Below are 21,020 nucleotides of genomic sequence, written 5' to 3' on the forward strand. Positions count from 1 at the left end.
AGTTTCAGACTGCTGAGGAACATGGTTAATTTATTATGAATTTTTGAAAAAGTGGTCATTTAACCCGTGATCTTATGGAAATCACAAAAAAAATTGCAAAACCCAAGGAAAAAAAGCAGCCAAAGTTATGAAACTTTAGACCCATTTAGAACATGTGATCAATGATTTTTTGAGTGAAAAAGATTGTCCTAGGAGCATTGTTTATTGATAATAGCAAAAAAAGTACTGAAAAATGAAATTTCTGCGCACGCAGCCCAAACGAGCAGCAAATTCGGAGGGGGTAGCGCGGTCAATTTAAACGTCTCTTGAGAGAGAGCGATGAAGCGTTGTGATTGGAGCTCCCTCGAGCCAGTGGTCCAGCTCCTGGTGAAAAAAAAAACACTACCGACGATGTTGCCACTTTTTCGCAAGGATTAATATTTTTTCATTTATTAAAAAAAAATCTGAAAACCATTCAATGCGTGGAACAGATACAAATAAATTTGATTAGCTCCAAAAATAATTTTTAACCGGAGATACTCCCTGATATTGCCTCAATTTTTTTCGTTCAACGATTGGTTTTCTGCAGGAAAACAATAGAAACCCATCCGCCTCACTACATTTTTTCCTCCCTCGCCCGATTATCCTTAAACTCGCCGGGATTGGGCCTAATGGCGTCGTGAGTTCCTATTGGTTCAATCGCCTCTGATCCCCTCCACTTGCGCTATTCTCATCATTATGAGTCTCGTAAATCCACTCCAGTATCACTCTCCGTTGGTGTTTACCAGTTTGCACGTCGAACAGAAGAAGATCACTCTCCGTTGAGGATATAACCACATTGAACAGAAGAAGATCACTCTCCGTTCGTGTCCGTTCGGACTCAACCCCCAGAGCTGTGCGATTATTCACAATCAACTATTGCCTTGTTCACGGCAGAATATACAAGAATTCGTAATTATGGTGACTGCGAAGAAGTTCGTGCTGGTGAAGCACTTCGAAGGTGAGCCCAAGCCGGACGATTTGAAGCTCGAGACGGAGGAGCTGCCGGCTATTCAAGATGGAGGTAAACATGAATCTATTCACTGAATTTTGCGCGGTAACGCGCTTTCTGGAATCTAATAGACCTTTTCATTCTGAGAGTCACTAGATTTGCGGACACTTTTTTCCCATGTTAATTCCCCTAGGATTTGCGGACACTTTATCGAATTTACATATAAATCATGGTTTTTGAGTGCTTAAGTGTATATCATTGTAAAGTTCAATATTTATCAGAATTTTCCATGGTTTTTTCGGAGATTTTTTCGTTGAATGAACGAAATAAATATTTCCCCTAGATTTCCAGAATGAAAAGGTCTATTCGTCGCAATAACGGAGAGATTTGAAATCGATGAAAAAAAAACGGCAGGTCATCGATTATTCAATTATCTCGACGATATCAGGAGATTATTCTTCTGCATTGAAAAAAGTCGTGGAACATTTCGCCTTGGAATTAATTAAGAGGAAAGATAATGAGTATTTAACGAGAAATGGTAAATCGCCTGTTACGTTTCTCCTTTTCTCTAATGAATTAATTCTTTGAATTACAGAATATCTCGTCGAGGCGGAATATCTTTCAGTGGACCCTTACATGCGGCCCTACTCGGCGAGGTACCCCTTGGGGACAACGATGATTGGGTCCCAGATTGCCAAAATCATCGAGTCTAAAAATCCAGACTTTCCGGTGGGAATGAGGGTCAGTGGTTACATGGGCTGGCGGACACACACAATCGTCAACATGGAAGGGGAGCACGTGTTTGATAGTCCTCCACGGCTTCTTCCCGAAATGAAGACGCTGATGAGAATGAGATTCCTGTCGCCATCCCTCGGACTCGGGGTGATGGGCATGCCTGGGTAATCGCAATGTACCTAAATACCGAATTAAGGGTATTATGGCGGGGGCCATAGCTGGAAAAAAAGCAGAGAATTCAATGAAAATTGCTTACTTTTACACGCGGTTGACTGGGGCATCGCTAATTTTAGTGCTTTTCCTACGTTATTTATCTATCGATAACGTAGGGAATTTACAAAAATTCCCGATGCCCCATTCAACTGCGTGTAAAAGTAGCAACTTCAAAAATTATTCCCATTATTATTGTTTAAGTACGGATCTTGACATTTTGCACGCGGCTTTCTAATGGATCGAATAATCTGTTCAGAAATTTTCATTGAATTCATTGAAAAGATTATTTTGGAAAATACGAATTCTTACACCCTGTATAACAGTGTTATAAAAGGCGTAAGAATTTGATTTTTTGACAATTATCGTTAATTAAGGCCCGTGCGGATTATCTGTCGAACGCGATCTTGATTGTCTTTTTTATTTTGATAATCTGAAATGATTATAAGCGTTCGAAAGATAATCCCCCCGGGCCTTAAGGATGTTCGACACCCTTTTAGCCAAAATTGACGTTGTTTTCATTTTTCTGGCAAATTATCGATGGGAGTGACGTGAAAAAATATAACGATTTTGTGGTTTGTCATTCTTTAATGGCTCACGAAGTTGCGTAGTGGTGCGATAATTTTCATGCGTTTTTTCTACAGTTTTGTGATTCTTTTTAAAAGTTTAGAGAAAACGCAGGAAAATGTTCGCACCACCTTAAAATTTCGTCAGTCATTAAATAATGACAAAACGCAAAAACGTTATATTTTTCACGTCAATTCCATCATAAGTTTGCCAGAAAAATTGAAAAAACGTGAATTTTGGCAGAAAGGGTGTAGAACATCCTTAATTGGAATTGAAGTAGAAGTAAAGACGAACGAAACGAGTGGAGATGAGCTTTCCCCTGTGAATTCTCAGGTACACTGCCTACTTTGGCTTCTTGGAAGTCTGCAAGCCGAGGGCGGGTGAGACCCTGGTGGTGACTGGAGCAGCTGGAGCCGTCGGCTCCCACGTGGGCCAAATTGGAAGGATCATGGGATTGACAGTCATCGGAATCACTGGCTCCGATGAGAAATGCCAGTGGCTTACGGAGGAATTGCGCTTCGATCATGCCATCAACTACAAGACACAAAATGTGGAGGCTGAACTGAAGAAAGTCGCTCCCAACGGTGTTGATTGCTTTTTCGATAACGTGAGAATATAGTTCAGATTATCCTAGAATTCACATTCAGATAATTAATCGAATGTCTCTAAAACGACATCTCCTAGTAAAACAAGGGTATTTCAATTTTCTTTTTAAGGGGTAACGAATGTCGCTAATTTTCCAAATTTGGGAACAAATTTCCCGCCGAGAGTTATCGACATTTTCAAAAATCGAATCAAATTAACACGCCGAAATAATATAATTTCATTCATAAAATATTTCACCCCCAGGTGAATATCTAAATTCCCTTCTTTTCCTGACTCCAACAGGTGGGAGGAGAGATCGCCAGCACGATTATCTACCAAATGAACGCCTTCGGTCGCGTCTCGATCTGCGGAAGCATTTCAGCGTACAACAATGACGCCTCTGAGTACCCGAAGGCGACGATCATCCAGCCTGCTGCGGTTTCCAAACAACTGAAGATCGAGGGCTTCCTCGTCTGGCGGTGGGCGGACCGTTTTTCCGAGGCTTTCAAGACAAACCTCGAATGGATCCAAAAGGAACGGCTCCTGTACAGGGAGACTGTCACTGAGGGATTCGAGAACATGTTCAAGGCGTTCGCTGGAATGCTGAAAGGAGAGAATATAGGGAAAGCCATTGTTAAACCTTGAAAAACCCTTCTAAATGAAGAAAAAACTAATTTTTCATCGTTTCTATGTTCATTTTTGCCAATAAAAATTCAAATATTTTCAAATATTTGAAGAAAGTGTAAAATAATCATTTCTGCGGATCAATCTTCGTGATGATTAATTATCATCTCAATCAAAAAATTCCGGTAGCTCCTCAAACCCCCTAGACCTCTCGCTGTCACTCCAAAAATCCCTCCTCTCCCCCTCTCCATCCTCTGGTTTAATCTCCTGAAAATCCTGAGGTATGAATATTTTATCGATCGCCCTGAACAACAAATCGTCCCCCTCCACGACCTGCATCTGTGCCCACCTGGCTGCCACACCCCCATCAAAACATTTTCTAAAGCAAATGCAATGGACATGCTTCAATTTCTCATACGTAACTCTCATGAACCCCAGACGGGACAAAACAAATCTCCAGGATTTCATTATTCTCGCGTTCGCCCCCACGTGTTTAGAGTCTGGAGTGACGATGATCAGCAGTCCCCCAGGTTTCAGGATGCTGTGAGCCTTCTCACAACAGTGGAATCGTTGATCCGGGGACGGGAGGTACTCCAGGAGAAGAGAGAACACGCAGACATCGTAACTGCTACTCCCTAATTGGATCATTTCTCGATGGTCTTTTATTTCTGTTGTCCCCCCAACTCTCACGGCCAGGAAATCACACTTGAGGACTTGGTTGGAGGAGGGGGCCAGGTCTATGGGAGTCACGTCGAACCTCTCGTCATCCCCAAGGGGATTGTAGCAGCTCCCCACGTCTAGTATTTTTATTTTCGAATGGGGAGGGATGGAATGGGGATCTTCAGCTCCTGGGGGTGACGGGGGAGGCAGGCGAGGTACTGAAGACGGTCGACCCTCGATTTTAGATGAAATTGATACTTCTCGGTCGTCGTATTTACTTTTACCTCCCTCGAAGTAGTAGCTGCAGCACTGTCGTTTGATCCATTGGATTCTGCAGTGGGTGGAGGTGTTTTTGGGGAGTGGATCACTGTTCTGGGCCCAGTGGGAGGTCGCCAGCTCTCTCATGGATTCTGCGTAATTCTGGAGGTTGAAGAAGAGAATGTTTTATTAATATTTCATCATACAATGTTGGTGTGGAGAAGGGGTTGACCGAATTTTTGAGATTATTCTTTAGTAATTGGCCTCTGCGGTCATCAGTCGATTCGAATTGGCGAAATTATCAGTTGGACGTTAATAAATTCATGACACTGAAGTGGCCTATGGGGTCGTTAGCCAATTCGAATTGGCGAAATTACTAATGACCAAATGATAATTTTGTCAATTCGAATTGGCTAATGACCGCAGAGGCCAATTACTGAAGAATAATCATGCCCTGTTGGAAAAAAATGAAATTTTATGGACTGTTGATTACCAATTTTTAGGGCAGTGGCGCTGAATGCGATTTAGGGAGGAAAAAATTGGGAAATTTCAGGCTTCACTGAAAATTCAGTAAAATTAGAGAATTTTAAGGAGCATAAAGACGAGAATTCCTTAATTTATTTGAATTTTCAATCGAATATGAATTTTCAGTGTCAAGTTTCATTAAATTTTCAGTGAAACCTGAAATTTCATGGTTTTTCTCCCTAAATCGCATTCAGTGTCACTGGCCTGAAAATGTAAGAATATATTTACCAGAATTTTCTGATTTTCCATTCATTTTGAGGGAAAAATGGAGCGGAAATTTACGAAATTCTGAATTTTCAATGACAAGATTTCCTGAAATTTCAGTGGAATTGCAAAACGATAAAAATTTCCGGAATTTGGCACGGAAAATTCCGACAAAATTTTTAAAGTGTAGTGTAAAATGAATCAGTAGGGGAGGGTGGGGTAAAACAGACACTGGACTTTTTTAAAATTAGTCATAACTCAGAAACAAATTGATCAATTGAGCTCAGTTGAGGCTCGTCACAAAGGGAAAAAATTGTTCTTTGCATTAGAAAAAAAATTATTAAATTTTACCAACATTGCAACCCCTCATTAAGGTTTTAAAAAAAGGCAAAAGTGTCCGTTTTACCCCAATCTCCCCTAATTAACACGCGCGAATTTATTTATTCACTCAGGCAGCTGTTGAATACGAAATGAATAAAAATGATAACCTTCAAGTCCTTCGTTCTCGACAAATGTCGACTCCAAGCCTCCTGGGGCCCGTAGAGCTGACACTCCTGTCGCAGTCGACTGTGGGTCTCTTTTATAAAAGCCGAAAGCTTCTTGTGCTCTTCACTCGCCATTATCCCGCTTTTCCACTCGTTTTTTCAATTATTTGTCAATCCCTCATGTCAACAATCATCGCGGAATTTCAAATGAACGAAGATGTCGCTGTCCAACCGGAAGTTCAAGACAATTTCCATTTTTCGAAAAATGAAATTGTTAAAAAATTTTTGTTAAACAATTAGTTAAAGAAATGTCGATAAAAATTTCAGGAAAATTTTTAGAGTGTGAAATGTTCGAGAATTATCGAGGGAAGTGAATTCAGAGTTGTGTCGGTCGAGCTCAACTTCCGGTGACTTTCTTTCCTCTCGTTGGCCTTAGGACGCACGAGGTAAAAGTGAATTTAATTATTTTTCAGTGTTTTCAATGACTCTGGAATTATTTGCATTAATTTAATGGATCTTTAAGACTCTCGTGGAGGTTTCTATCGATAGATAATCATTTTTCTGTGGATACTTTGGTATTATCGGGGATAAATACATGTGTCAGTGACACAACCAAGCGTGGAGCACGTTCATAACTTATTTTTTACTCTTTATTCGAGAACAAATAGACCCGATAACTGTCAGGAGTGAATGTCAACTTTTTTACGTTCAAAATTATTGTAAAATAGTTGTTGAGTCGTTGGGGGATAACAGTAAATCTGGAATGAGAGTTCTAACCTCAAAAATTCATGCTTCAAGGTGCTCATCATGTCGTCCCACTTGAACTGGATGATCATCCGCAACAACAATGCTTTCCTACTCAAGAAGAGGAATATCAGCAAACCTTTCTCAACGGTACGTTTTATTAATAATATTTTTTTTCAAATTAATAATAAATTAGGGGTGGTTGGGGTAAAACGGACACTTGACTTTTTTCTTCAAAGTTAATGAGGGGTTGAAAGTATGATAAAATTTAATAATTTTTTTTTTCAATACAAAGAGCAATTCTTTCCCTTTGTAACGAGCCTAAACTGAGCTCAATTGGTACATTTGTTTCTGAGTTATGAATAATTTTAAAAAAGTCTAAAGTGTCCATTTTACCCCACCTTCCCCTATATGTTGAAATTGCGTTTTATGTAAAAATTTTAGGAGAATGCTAAGAGACCTCAGTCGTTAAAATTTTCTACAATATTTAATGACATTTAGTTTGTAATTTTCAAAATTAATGAAGATTTCATGACATCTTGCAATTATTTTGAGGATGATTCAAATTTTTCTGACATTGCCCCCTAAAACCACTGGTTTTCGACTTAATTACTCTCATGAATTCCCAAAATAATCAGTTTTTCCCATGGAATGTTTCATTTTTGCATATAAAAAATAAATAAAAATATTAGACACATTTTTTTTTTTTATCGACTTTGAAAAGGGTATGGAGACGATTTTTCCAATGAGTGCCTTTTTCCTTGTAGGAACCCAACAATCTGACAAACCTGAGCAGCTACCGTTACTCTGGGCTCGTCCACCGTAAAACGTTGGGAGTTGTCGACACCCCAGACAAGAAGGGATTCACTGTTGTCTACAAGAAGGGAAAGGTCGCCAACAAACCAGCAAAGGCCACCATCAAGCGCACCATGAAGGCTGGAGCCCGTCGTTCCCTGTGGAAACTGAAGAACCTCATCTCATCCACCAAATACAGGCGTGATCTCACCAAGGTATTTACGCATTATCAATTAATTCGTAAATTATTCAATTATTTTTATTGTATATTTTTGCCCCTCTAAATTCCCCCATTTTCGTTCATAATAGTGTGAAATAGAATTTATTACTTCAATGTAACAATGATTTTTTAAAATCAAACATTGATTAAGTAAATTGTCATTAAATCACAATGCTGAATGAATTTCGGATGAATTGTGGCGATAAATGATTGGAACCAGTTTTTAAAGTTCCCATTCAGTATAAAAATTGATTAATATCAGTCTCGTTATTCTTACATTTTATCAATAAATGTTTTTTTATTTATTTAGGCTGCCATTCGTCGTGCCAGCGCAGTCCTCAGATCCCAGAAGCCACTTCCAGCTAAGAAGACACGTGCTCCTAAAAAAACTGATTAATTCCTGAGTTTTCTCTAATAAAAATATTCTAAAGCCAATATTTTCGGAATACGTCAGCGATAGGATAGAGATGAGATCCTCAGGATAGACGGGATTTTATTGGTTTCAATTGCTCATTTTTGATGAAATTGAGTTGAATTTTTGGGGAGAATCATCTGTATTCTGTTGCGATGTGACTTAATTATTTAGTTTCATAGTTAGATGTCTTTATAAGGATGATAAGTATATTGTAGTAGATTAACGTTGAAGGTGAGACGATATTTTTTTCAACTAAATAAGACGAAAAAGGATTAATTTGATAATTAACTTAAATTTTCTTCTGTTCAGGTACCCTTGGATTATTTGGAATCGACTCTCAGAGGAAATTTTCAGGTAAATCTATTTATTTAAGAAGTATTAAAATAAATTGTAGATCAATTCAACTTTTGTGATGAATTTAGCAACCACCAAGATCTATGAATGCCATGATTTTTCTAGTATTTGCTATCTGAGTAGATAAATTACAAGGAATCACATGAATAATTCACAGGAAAGCAGAATTTCAAAGGTTTACTTTTCTGTTACAGATTCTTCGAAGACTGGAGTCTAGTTGACCTCATGTTTTGCGATGTGAATGGTGAGAATTCTTCTTTTTCTTACTCATTAACAACTTTGTCAGCATGATGATATATGCAACCACCAAGATCTATGAATGCCGTGATTTTAGTCTGTATTTGCTATCTGAAGTCACTCAACTGCAAAACAATATTTTTTCAATTTTCCGCAAATATTCAATAATTTTTTTTATTACAGATTTATCTTCTACCAGGAAAGGAACGAAGAATTTCTCCACACAATCGAGGGTAAATATCCGGAAAAATGATAATTTCAATGAATTTAAATTCTCCATTTTGCCATTCCATAAAATTCAATCCAATTGATAAAGTATTTGATAATGTAATCAATGGTGAGAATTATTCTTTTCATACTCATTAACAACTTTGTCAGCATGATGATATATGCAACCACCAAGATCTATGAATGCCGTGATTTTAGTCTGTATTTGCTATCTAAGGTCACTCAACTGCAAAACAATATTTTTTCAATTTTCCGCAAATATTCAATAATTTTTTTTATTACAGATTTATCTACTACCAGGAAAGGAGCGAAGAATTTCTCCACACAATCGAGGGTAAATATCCGGAAAAATGATAATTTTAATGAATTTAAATTCTCCATTTTGCCATTCCATAAAATTCAATCCAATTGATAAAGTATTTGATAATGTAATCAAGGGTGAGAATTATTTTTTTCATACTCATTAACAACTTTGTCAGCATGATGATATATGCAACCACCAAGATCTATGAATGCCGTGATTTTAGCCTGTATTTGCTATCTGAAGTCACTTAACTACAAAACAATATTTTTTCACATTTTTATCTTCCGCAAATATTCAATAATTTTTTTTATTACAGATCTATCTTCTACCAGGAAAGGAACGAAGAATTTCGTGAACCAATCGAGGGTAAATATCCGGAAAAATGATAATTTTAATGAATTTAAATTCTCCATTTTGTCATTCCATAAAATTCAATCCAATTGATAAAGTATTTGATAATGTAATGAATGGTGAGAATGATTTTTTTCATACTCATTAACAACTTTGTCAGCATGATGATATATGCAACCACCAAGATCTATGAATGCCGTGATTTTAGTCTGTATTTGCTATCTGAGGTCACTCAACTGCAAAACAATATTTTTTCAATTTTCCGCAAATATTCAATAATTTTTTTTATTACAGATTTATCTACTACCAGGAAAGGAGCGAAGAATTTCTCCACACAATCGAGGGTAAATATCCGGAAAAATGATAATTTTAATGAATTTAAATTCTCCATTTTGCCACTCCATAAAATTCAATCCAATTGATAAAGTATTTGATAATGTAATGAATGGTGAGAATTATTTTTTTCATACTCATTAACAACTTTGTCAGCATGATGATATATGCAACCACCAAGATCTATGAATGCCGTGATTTTAGTCTGTATTTGCTATCTGAAGTCACTTAACTACAAAACAATATTTTTTCACATTTTTATCTTCCGCAAATATTCAATAATTTTTTTTATTACAGATCTATCTTCTACCAGGAAAGGAACGAAGAATTTCATGACACAATCGAGGGTAAATATCAGTTTAGATGCTAATTTCCATGAATGTAACTCAGTATTATCACAAATGAATCGAATTGAAGTTGTAAAACCAGATGGATGATTGAATTTAGTATTTTAACGAAAGCCTTCACTGTAGACCCCACTAATCAGTGAATTCTTTCCATTACCATCAATTATGATGATTCATGCAACCACCAAGATCTCTGAAAGCCATGATTAATATATTTGCTACTCTGACCAAAGTCCCAGCCATATTCTCCAATCCCCCGTCGAATGATCGCCCTAATCCTTTCGATTTCTTCTCCAGCTGCAGCTGCAGGGCGTTGCACTGTTGCGTCACTGGACTTTCCCGGTGACTCCACCAGGTAAACTGACCTCATTGTCTCTTGTTTTTCATCATCCACTGAAGTTCAAACTCCAATGATGAAACACTCACAACCACCAAGATCTATGACTGCCGTGATTTGCACTAGTATTTGCTATCTGATGTTCTCCAAAAACTCCTCAATTCTTCTCTTGAATACATATTTTTTTTAATTCGTTTGTTTTATTCTTTCCGCTTAGGTTCAAGGATGTGTTTGAGGCGACGCAGAGGTCCATACAGAGTACAAAAGACATAAAAGAGTCGACATGTATATTTAAATTTCAATAAATGAAAATTGATGGCGAAAAATGATTTGTAATTCTTATTTTTTAAAATACATTCCTGTGAATTTTTTTAACTTCCCGAGAGGGGAAATATTGTAATGATCCCAAAAATCGATTTTCGATTTTTCATCAAATCTCGACATTTCAAGGTCTCTCCATTGATTTTCACATCTTCAGCAACATTTATGTTATTTAAAGGGTTGAGGGCTTTTTCATTTAATTAATTGACTGCTCTTGATGCATTTTTTTATGTTTAAATTTTTTTAATCTTTTCTGCCATGAAGACAATTACAAACAATAGAATTAAAAAAATGTTGTTTAAAAATTCAAGTTCTTATTTCATAAAAAAAAATCAGTAAATTGTTTCATTATTTTTAATTAGTTTTCGAAGATTTCCAAGGGCTTAAGTGAGGCTTAAAAATTTTTCGATCAGCGAATATTTCACGATTGCATCAGAGTAAAAATTACATTCTGAATTTCTCGGAGTAAAAAAAATCACGATTAAAAAACATTAAAAGAACGTTTTTTCTCATGACATTTCATCCTAAAATCTCTCGTCTCCCGTAATAAAATAAAAGAAATTAAAGGGCACTTCGCAAACGTCTAAATTGTCTCGTCAGATTTTACGACTTAATTGTCTTCAGTAGACGTCGACCACTCAAATAAATCCTCAAACTCGACAGCTTCATTTCCCCATAAAAAATGTGAATTTGGCGGTCACGAAAGAAGGCCAAATGGAGAATCCCACGTGAGTGAAGGCCGTCTCCTATGATTCACGCGTAAACTCAGTAAAAAAGGGGAAAAATAAAATGCATTTCACTCTCCTCTTGTTCTCATTTCTGGTATTTTTACGGGCGCGCGAACGCCGGGAATTTCCCCGCCTGGATTTTTTTCCTGGACCATTAGTCCAACAGGTTTCGCCACCGACAGGTCCCTCAAACATTCCCCCCCGCGCCGCAAACAAATTTCCAGCGACGAATTTACATGTCAATCAGTTCAGGGACGCAAAGTTGACGGTTCTCTCTCGAATAATTCCATACGAAGTCCAAACAGATTCATCATGCGGTTGGAGACTGTTCAATGCCCAAGCGTGTGTCACGTTTGGGCATTGAAGTCACCAAGCCACGGCGAAAAATCATAAATCTAATTAAATAGACGAGGTGGGGAATCTGAGATCATGGGGCTGATTAGTGTCCCTGTCGCATCGCTATCCCAATAAAAAATAAATTATTTCATTTTTGCTCATCATGAAGATCGCGACTTTATTGGAATTCTTCACGATTTTTTTCATCATTTAATGCAACAATTTAATATAAAATATTAGACACGTATTATTTTATTTTGATGAATGATGAAAAATCGGTTCGTTACAGGCGATTGACAATGTCTGCATTAAAGTGCAAATAATGTTCTCTGATTTTTAATCTCAAATTTTTTATTTGACGATTTCATTCAATAAAAAGTGTCAGAAAAGTCGAATTCCTGCTGCAAAATCCCGTTATCAATAACAATGGTACAATAAATCTAGTTAAATAAACGAGATAGGGAATCAGAGAATGTGGGCAGATTAATGTCGCCTATTTTATGGGACAAAATGCAAGATTCAATGTCCCTGTCTCATTGTTATCCCAATAAAAAATAGAATATTTCATTTTTGCATTTTTTCATGATGAAGATCACAACTCTATTGGAATTCTTCACGATTTTTTTAATCATTTGATGCAACAATTTAATAAAAAATATTAGACACGTATTATTTCAGTAGCGAAGCGGTAAACCGGGTAAAGTCGATTTTGACTATTGGCCAGTTATTGACGAATATCTCGGAATCTAAAAAAGATAGAAAAATTTTTGTCAGGAACTTTTTATAGCCCTTAATTGGCTTTACAAAAAAGGTTATGAGAAAAATTTTGCTATCTCTCTTAGGTTCTGAGATATTCATCAAAAACTGATCAAAAGTCAAAATCGACTTAACCCGGTTTACCGCTTCACTACTGATTTATTTTGATCGATGATGAAAAATCGGTTCGTTACAGGCGATTGACAATGTCTGCATTAAACTGCAGATAATGTTCTCTGATTTTTTATTCCCAAAAATTTCACAAAATAGAACAATATTTCAGTTGTCAAATCTGAGAAGACGAATTCTCGTTGCAAAATCCTGTTTTCAATAACAATAGTACAAAAACTTTTCTCGTATCTTGACCCCCCAGCGACTTCGAGTGCCTCGAAAAAGAAAGAAACATGCAAATTCAGCTATTGAGACGAAAGCACAAGAAAAAGCGTAAAAAAATCTCATTTCAATAACCGTTTCGGACGGCATTGACGCAGGCGGATAGACCGGAGAGGCGTCTCATTAGTATTCATATGCAATGTATTCGTCGAAATATAACGTATGCAGGCCCCCAGGAGGAAGATAAAGAGCGGAGAAAAATAAATAATAAGTTGGGAGGCGAGAGTCCGACGAATTAGGACCCTGGCCATCGCCAGGGTATAAGAGTGGACACCGAACGACGTCTAGCCATCAGTCTCTCAACGACACTCCTTGCTCACAAACCCACGAGAATGAAGGTAACTGCCTTCAGTATTTACGAAAATTGTTAATTGTGAAAGTTCCGAATTTCCTGTAACAAATCGATTTTATTCCTTTCGATTTTTGTTTCTGAAATAAAAAATTAGCTGCGCAATCGGTGATTTTGAGAGGATTTCAGACCTCGGGGAATATTTATTGGTGAAAATTTCCTCAGTTGCAACAATTTTCTTCGACATTCTCCCTTTTAATCACAAGTTATTGAGATAAATGTGAATTTTTAAATTATAAACTTTAATTTTTCATTGCAAATCGGTTGCATACGTCATTTTTAATTTCGAAATCATCTTGAGTGATGACTGATGAGTGATTTTACCGGAAAAATGTTATTTTTCAGTCGTTATTTTTCTCATCCCCAAGAGTTAATTCGTTTTCCCTTTAAATCATGTATTGAAATAAATGTAAAAAAATTGAGAAGATGGTTTCAATTGCAAAATTAGGCTGACGAGGAACGATTTCACCCGTGAAATACAATTCTTCGATCGAAATTTCCCCAGATGAAGGAAGAATTTTCCAAAGATCCCCCATTAAGAGCAAAAAATCGGCAAAAATGAAAGTTTGGACTCGTCAATTTCAAGTGAAAAGTTTAAAAACGAAACCCTGCGTAGGTCGCCTTTGTGTTGCTCGCCGTTGTAGCCGTTTCCCTGGCGAAACCCCAGGGCTACACCACGAAATACGACAACGTAGACCTGGACCAGATCCTCCGTAACGATCGCCTCCTCAACAACTACGTGAAATGCCTCTTGGACGAGGGACATTGCACCAGTGATGGAAAAGAATTGAAAGGTAAATCACCTTCTCTTTTTCTCCAACTAAAATCTCATCATAATTTACTTCAGTCGGTGCTCTCCACTTGACTAAAAACTTGAAATGTTTATTTAATAAATAAATAAATAAATAAAGAAATCAATCAATAAAAAGCAATGAATTTTAAACAATGAATTGCTGAAAATTATTTCCCAAACAATTATTGAAACATTCATGAAGATTATCTATAATTATTTTTGTGGAGAACAACGCGAATGAAAGAAAAAAATTCTCCCCAAAGTTAATGTTTCCTAAAAACAAAATTTAATAAATAAAATCAGTAGGAAGTGGTAAAACGATTTAAGTCGACTTATTTCTTAGTTGCGTTTTTCAAGAATATCTCCGAATCTAAAGGAGATAGCGAAATTTTTGTAATAACCTTTTTTCTAGAGCAAATTGAGCGCTACAAAAAAGGTTTTGACAAAAATTTCGCTATCTCCCTTCGATTCCGTGATATTCACTAAAAACTGGTCAATAGTCAAAATCGACTTGAACCGGTTTACCACTTCGCTACTAAATGAATTTCGTAATTTTTTAAAATTTAATAATCTCAATTTCAGCTTCTCTCCCCGATGCTCTCGCCACAGGCTGCACCAAATGTAGTGAAAAACAGAGGGCAGGCAGTGAGAAGGTCATCCGGTATTTGGTAAACGAGGTACGTTCACCTTCTCAAATCCCACCCACTGGTAAATAAAAAAGTCCACCTCCTGTAACGAGAAAACGAGTTATGACTCCAATTGCAATGAAACGTGTTACATGAACGCCTCTTAATTTCCCCCCTTTTCTCTCTGTCTCGTGCATACTGAAGGCTCTGAAAACTCGTTCAACTTTCACCTGCCCTAGATTGAGATCTCACGGGCTTACGATACGTCCCGGGGTTTTTCCAGTGGGCGAAAAAATAATAATTCGAAGTATGCTTTCATTGTCTCGTTATTTTGATGCTTTCAGCGGCCAAAGGTCTGGCAGAAACTCGCCGCCAAGTACGATCCGCATGACGAATACAGGGTGAAGTTCCAGGGCGAGGCCAGTGCACGGGGAATTCAGGTTTAAATTAATTGGTAATTGTTGTTAGGTGTCGTCACTTCAAAATTTTATTTCCGGAGTTTTGAGACTCCTGATGTATCGAGTGCTTTGTATGTAATTTTTTCATCTGTTGAATAAATCATTGGGGAAGACTATTCGTGATTGTTTTTTATTTTCGAGGAGATTTTTTAAAGTAAATATATGAGCGGAAAATTTCTTGCAACAATTCCACTTCAGAGGCTTTTAAACTCTCAGGGATTTTTTTTGGTGGAAAATGTTACTTTTCGTAAAATAAAGAAAACGCTTGTGACACCAACGACATGAATAAATAAAAAAAATTGTCACTTCTCGTGGGAAATTTTCTGATCTTCGGAAATTTCCTTTTATCAATTTATGAGTGGAAAATTGTTACAGAGTTACAACTCGGGCGCATTTGAAATCACAATGAAAATTGATAATTACAACTCGAACGGATTATTACATTATATTACTCCGATAAAAAATTTTATCTCCGATTTTTATTCTTTGCTATTTTTTTAATGTATTCTATCAAAATGTGAGGATAGAAATTGAATTGATGGGTATTCTTCCATTATTTGGAAAAATATATCAATTTTAAAACTTTCCGGAGACATTGAAAAATCGAAATTTTTATTTTCTTACTGATCACGTATCTCTGTTTTTTTTTCACTTTTTTCCATTGAAATTAGATCATAGAAAGGGAACATAATGATATTTTTTCGGCATTTAAAAAAAAATGAAGGAGGTAGCATAAAAAATGAAAAAAATGGAAATAGTTATATGAAAAATGTAGTACACAGAGAAATTTTTGAACAATATGTGAAAAATATATAGATCATTCAAAAAAAAGTATCAATACTCTCCGTATTATTTAACAAAATTATCTCTTCATTTGAAAATGAAAAAAACTGTTCCCACAATTTGTATATTACAATGGGATTAGAATCCAATAAATTGAATTTAATCTAACCGCAATATTTTTTTATTTCGATTAAATTAAAATGAAGAAAATTCGGTTCGATAAATTTCGATTAAATTAAAAAGGATTGAAAATACCATTTCGAGAAGTTAATGCCTAGAATGGAACTCTCATTTTAATTTCATCAACTAAATGATTTAAACCGTCAAAGAAAGGATCTGAATATCAGTCGATTGATTAATTGCGCGTTACGTCAAGTCCCTGGGGAGCGATTTTGCCCGTTTTATGTCGACATAAAATGGTAAATTTCAACCATTGACAGTCCTGGATTCGGAATACTCAACTAGGATTGGTTGAAATTTATGATTTTATGTCGACAGAAAACGAGCAAAATCGCGCTGTCGACTGGCGGTCCAAGCGATCCGTGACTACTAGCGCCGATGAGAGAGTACTAAAGTAGATTCCTGCCGTGCATGATCAGACCGAGCGCAGTGTCAAACCCGCCGGCATTAGCGACATATTATCGGACAATCTCTTCCGTTGGGAAATACGAAGACTCGAATCAGTGATTTATTCATTATCAACTCGTTATGGCAGTGGAGTTGCTCTCGGGGAGGACCTTCCTCCTGATTACTGGCGCAAGTCAGGGGATTGGCAGGCAGATCGCTGTGACATTTTCAGGATTATTGGAGAAGGGCTCGAAGGTGTTGCTCCTGGCGCGGAGCGAAAATGGCTTGAGGGAAACGGCGGATCATGTTTCCGAGCAAGTTTCTGTGGCCTTGAAGAGCGTTGATCTGTCGGTTGCCACTGCCGATCAACTGTCCGGTAATATCTCAATTTCTTTTGAACAATCGAATACAAAATTCTTCGAATAGTCCGTTCAAAGTCACTTGTTATCGAACCAATGTCAACAATTTAATATCTCGACTCGAGTGCAATGACTCCCGCATCTGTTGCAGAGATAATCAAGAACTCCGTCGATCCATCGCAATTCGATCGCTTAGTGGCTGTCCACAATGCCGGATCGATCGGCGATCTGTCGAAATTCACAACTGACATGAGTGATTTCGACGAGTGGAGGAAATATTACGATTTGAATGTTTTTTCACCGGCTGTACTCAACTCTGTTGTCATGAAATTGTTCAGAGACAATGAGAAAGTTCGAAAAGTTGTTATTAATATTACTTCACTCTGTGGGATTCAAGCGATAAAGTCAGTGGGGTATTACTGCTCCGGAAAGGCTGCGAGAGAGATGTACTTCAAGGTGATTGAAACAAAATTGACGAAAAAATATTTCATTGAAAAGTTTAACGAATTCGGATTTTATTTCTTATTTAATAGAAAAAGTCAGTAGAATTTAAATTATCTATAGGCAGTGGCTATTCGCACGCTCCTCGGTAAATTTTACCGTGGATTCACGGTAGATTCTCATTCACATCTTGTCTGACATCTCTGCTACGAACTCAGGAAAAATTTTGCGAATTCGGATTTTATTTCTTATTTAATAGAAAAAGTCAGTAGAATTTAAATTTTCTATAGGCAGTGGCTATTCGCACGCTCCTCGGTGAATTTTACCGTGGATTCACGGTAGATTATCATTCACATCTTGTCTGACATCTCTGCTACGAACTCAGGAAAAATTTTGCGAATTCGGATTTTATTTCTTATTTAATAGAAAAAGTCAGTAGAATTTAAATTTTCTATAGGCAGTGGCTATTCGCACGCTCCTCGGTGAATTTTACCGTGGATTCACGGTAGATTATCATTCACATCTTGTCTGACATCTCTGCTATGAACTCAGGAAATTTGATCCGAGCAGATTCTACAGAAATTATCTGAACAGAATAGGTAGTAAAGAAAAATTGAATTCTGTCGATTTTTTTTGTAAAATATTTTCCATTAAACATTTCTACTGAAAAAAAAACACGCAAATAAGCTGCAGAAATCGTCAATAGAATCAGCTAAAAACTAATGGGAAATTCAATAGAAAATCAGTAAAATTCGTTAGGTGTTTTTTTATGAAATTAATTCGCACGTGAAGACAGATCGAATTGATGAACAAATTATTCTTCAGGTTTTCGCGGAGGAATATCCGGATGTGAATGTCCTGAACTATTCGCCAGGGCCCGTGGAAACGGATATGTTGAGGGCTATCGCCGAGACGGCAGGCGATCAGGAAACTCGAAAGATGATGAGTGATATGAGAGCTGGTAACAAGCAATTGACAACTGAACAGACTGTCAATCGTCTCGTTGGAGTACTCAGGGACCAGAAATACAAATCAGGGGCGCATGTTGATTATTTCGATGATATTTGAGGGACTAGATGTACTGAATGCACTTCACGAAAACAAAAAAAAATAAAATAATCGTTTCATTATTTCATGCACGAAAATATTAAAGACCAATTGAAGAGCCTCGAAACAACGATTCATATTATTCAGAGCTCCTGATCTGAATAATATTATTTTTTATACGAAAATGTTAAAACTTGAATTTGTAAAAATGTTAATCACAGCTGAGTGCTTTGTTTTAACTTGACATCCAAAATAAATAATGCTATAAATCACGAATTGTCAGAGTTTATCATCACGTCTGCACTTCTTTACGGGGACTCGAGGATTCCGCGATTGCTAGCGCCGAGCAGAGTGTTGAAGTAGATTCCACCCGTGAGTGATCAGACAGTGCCAATCTAGACGGCGTTACGATTACAAACACTGGCGGCTTGTCAAGCGTTTCCGTTGTAAAATTCCGAAGACTCGAAACCGCGATTTATTCATAATTAATTCGTCATGGCGGTGAAGGTGCTCTCGGGAAAGGTCTTCCTCCTGATTACCGGCGCCAGCCAGGGGATCGGCAGGCAAATCGCTGTGACGTTTTCGGAATTACTCGAGCCCGGCTCAAAGCTGCTGCTCCTAGCGAGGAGTGAGAATGGCTTGAAGGAAACTGCGCACAATGTTTCCAAACGAGTTTCCGTGGACATCAAGGGCGTTGATCTGGCTGTTACCACTGCTGATCAGCTGTCCGGTAATATATATTCCTTTCTTATTTTTTTGTTAATCTTATTCGATTTTTATGACGCAGATTTTTTTTCTGATTGTGTTTTAGACTTCAGAGCAATTGACTCTAGAGGAAAATGTCTTGACATTTTTCTCTAAGTTATTTCCTCAAATGTCAAGACATTTTCCTTTAGATTACTATTTTCATTCATCATCGACATAATTTCAAATATTTGAGTAGTGAAGCATAAACAACGGGATAAACAGATTTCATTTAAAGAATACTATTCAAGAAAAAAACATTGAGAGATAATTTTTTATTCGTAAAATCCTCTTTGATAGACTCAAGTGGAATCGATTTACGGTCTCGTGCCATCGATTTAAAATCTCATTATCAGTTGAATGACTGGCATTTTCCCTGCAGAGATAATAACAAAATCGGTCAATCAAGTGCAATTTGATCGCATCATCGTCGTCCACAATGTCGGATCCATCGGTGATGTGTCGAAATTCACAACTGACATGAGTGACTTTGAAGAATGGAGAAAATATTACGATTTGAACGTCTTCTCCCCAGCGATACTTAACTCTGTTGTCATGAAACTTTTCAAGGACAATACGAAGGCTAAGAAAATCGTTATTAATATTACTTCATTCGCTGCTATTCAACCGATGAAATCAGTGGGGTACTATTGTTCTGGTAAGGCTGCCAGAGAGATGTACTTCAAGGTAATATGAACAATAATTGTTCCAATGATAACAAATTAATTAATCGTTTGAACTTTTTTATTAAAAAAAAAAAATTTTCTGACAAGTTTTCAAAATGACAAAATTATTTTTCTCTCTCTTTCTAGAACAGAATGAAATTTACATCATTAAAAGTTTAAAGTTCAAAATTTATATCATTTAAAGAGGAATAATCGAATGATTTTCAGGTTTTCGCCGAAGAATACCCAGATATCAATGTCCTGAACTACTCTCCGGGGCCCGTGGACACCGCCATGCTTAAGACTTTCTGTACAACTGCAGCTTATGCCGATCAACGAAAGAGAACGACTGACATCATAGCTAATAATCAAATATTGACGACTGAGCAGACTGTCAATCGTCTCGTTGAAGTTCTCAGAGACCAGAAGTACAATTCAGGAGCATTCGTCGATTATTACGATGGGACTGAGAAGGCTAGACCTCGTCTTAGTAAATAAAAAATCTTTCCGAAGAGAATTATGTATTCTTAAAAAATTCTACTTATGAAAATTAATGAATAAATAAAGGAATTGTCTTGAGATGAATGCAAGAGTTGAGTGAAAATAAATTTAAATGCATTCACCGAGAGCTTTTCTATTTTTAGGACTTCTGCACCGAATACTCGACTTTTAATTTCGTTAGAAGATAACTCATTTCGTTATTATCACTTTCCGGAGGTTATCAGGATCACACGTGCACTTGTCGGTGATTCGGGCATTCAGAAGTTATTCAAGTATTTGAATAAATCCACCTGACGTGAATAATACTATTTTTTGCACGAAAATGTCGAAATTTGAATTTATAAAAATGTTAATCACAACTGAATCCTCTGCTTGGACTTTATTTCCGAAATAGAGGAGGTTGGGGTAAAACGGACACTTTGGACTTTTTTTCAAATGTTAATGAGGCGTTGAAATGTTGATGAAATTTAATAATTTTTTTTTCAATGCAAAGAACAATTCTTTCCCTTTGTGACGAGGCTAAACTGAGCTCAATTGATGGTTTTTTTTCTGATTTATGAATAATTTTAAAAAAGTCTAAAATGTCCATTTTACCCCACCCTCCCCTAGATAAGTCTGTAAATAGAGAAGTGTCAGCGTTTTATCGTTATCACGTGTGCAGTTGC

At 36.9% G+C, this 21,020-nt stretch overlaps 7 protein-coding genes across 9 annotated transcripts; 6 read left to right on the forward strand and 1 right to left on the reverse strand.

Moving 5' to 3' along the window:
* The first annotated feature begins 731 nt into the window (after positions 1-731).
* LOC107045723 (prostaglandin reductase 1) lies at positions 732-3,800 on the forward strand. Its single transcript, XM_015268062.2, has 4 exons — positions 732-1,042; positions 1,566-1,869; positions 2,816-3,089; positions 3,371-3,800. Exons 1-4 carry the CDS (start codon positions 937-939, stop codon positions 3,710-3,712), a joined length of 1,026 nt encoding a protein of 341 aa, XP_015123548.1. The 5' UTR covers positions 732-936; the 3' UTR covers positions 3,713-3,800.
* Positions 3,207-6,015, reverse strand: LOC107045722 (S-adenosylmethionine sensor upstream of mTORC1). The gene is made up of 2 exons (XM_015268061.2): positions 5,827-6,015; positions 3,207-4,771 (listed from the first exon to the last, which is right to left on the reverse strand). The coding sequence occupies exons 1-2, from the start codon at positions 5,956-5,958 to the stop codon at positions 3,860-3,862; spliced, it is 1,044 nt and encodes a 347-aa protein (XP_015123547.1). The 5' UTR covers positions 5,959-6,015; the 3' UTR covers positions 3,207-3,859.
* Positions 6,016-6,215: 200 nt separating this feature from the next.
* LOC107045725 (60S ribosomal protein L28) lies at positions 6,216-8,017 on the forward strand. Its single transcript, XM_015268067.1, has 4 exons — positions 6,216-6,269; positions 6,622-6,717; positions 7,335-7,577; positions 7,893-8,017. The coding sequence occupies exons 2-4, from the start codon at positions 6,631-6,633 to the stop codon at positions 7,977-7,979; spliced, it is 417 nt and encodes a 138-aa protein (XP_015123553.1). The 5' UTR covers positions 6,216-6,269; positions 6,622-6,630; the 3' UTR covers positions 7,980-8,017.
* Positions 8,013-10,797, forward strand: LOC107045724. Of its 3 annotated transcripts, XM_015268065.2 has the most exons (7): positions 8,013-8,351; positions 8,546-8,595; positions 8,772-8,821; positions 9,101-9,150; positions 9,437-9,486; positions 10,102-10,151; positions 10,449-10,797. In XM_015268065.2, exons 2-7 carry the CDS (start codon positions 8,577-8,579, stop codon positions 10,563-10,565), a joined length of 336 nt encoding a protein of 111 aa, XP_015123551.1. In that variant the 5' UTR covers positions 8,013-8,351; positions 8,546-8,576; the 3' UTR covers positions 10,566-10,797. The 3 variants fall into 3 exon arrangements, with proteins under 3 accessions (XP_015123551.1, XP_015123550.1, XP_015123549.1); XM_015268064.1 differs by lacking the exons at positions 8,013-8,351; positions 8,546-8,595 and having other exon boundaries at positions 8,632-8,821; positions 10,449-10,506; positions 10,706-10,796; XM_015268063.1 differs by lacking the exons at positions 8,013-8,351; positions 8,546-8,595 and having other exon boundaries at positions 8,632-8,821.
* A 2,457-nt stretch (positions 10,798-13,254) lies between these two features.
* On the forward strand, positions 13,255-15,364 carry LOC107045726 (ejaculatory bulb-specific protein 3). Its single transcript, XM_015268068.2, has 4 exons — positions 13,255-13,360; positions 13,988-14,165; positions 14,747-14,841; positions 15,135-15,364. Exons 1-4 carry the CDS (start codon positions 13,355-13,357, stop codon positions 15,234-15,236), a joined length of 381 nt encoding a protein of 126 aa, XP_015123554.1. The 5' UTR covers positions 13,255-13,354; the 3' UTR covers positions 15,237-15,364.
* A 1,264-nt stretch (positions 15,365-16,628) lies between these two features.
* Positions 16,629-18,721, forward strand: LOC107045713 (sepiapterin reductase). Its single transcript, XM_015268048.1, has 3 exons — positions 16,629-16,974; positions 17,109-17,413; positions 18,224-18,721. The coding sequence occupies exons 1-3, from the start codon at positions 16,740-16,742 to the stop codon at positions 18,464-18,466; spliced, it is 783 nt and encodes a 260-aa protein (XP_015123534.1). The 5' UTR covers positions 16,629-16,739; the 3' UTR covers positions 18,467-18,721.
* A 76-nt stretch (positions 18,722-18,797) lies between these two features.
* LOC107045712 (sepiapterin reductase) lies at positions 18,798-20,513 on the forward strand. The gene is made up of 3 exons (XM_015268047.1): positions 18,798-19,175; positions 19,572-19,876; positions 20,083-20,513. Exons 1-3 carry the CDS (start codon positions 18,941-18,943, stop codon positions 20,350-20,352), a joined length of 810 nt encoding a protein of 269 aa, XP_015123533.1. The 5' UTR covers positions 18,798-18,940; the 3' UTR covers positions 20,353-20,513.
* Positions 20,514-21,020: the final 507 nt, after the last annotated feature.

This window comes from Diachasma alloeum, unplaced genomic scaffold, assembly GCF_001412515.2.
Source record: "Diachasma alloeum isolate Michigan unplaced genomic scaffold, Dall2.0 Dall_scaffold_01062, whole genome shotgun sequence".
Lineage (NCBI taxonomy): Eukaryota > Metazoa > Arthropoda > Insecta > Hymenoptera > Braconidae > Diachasma > Diachasma alloeum.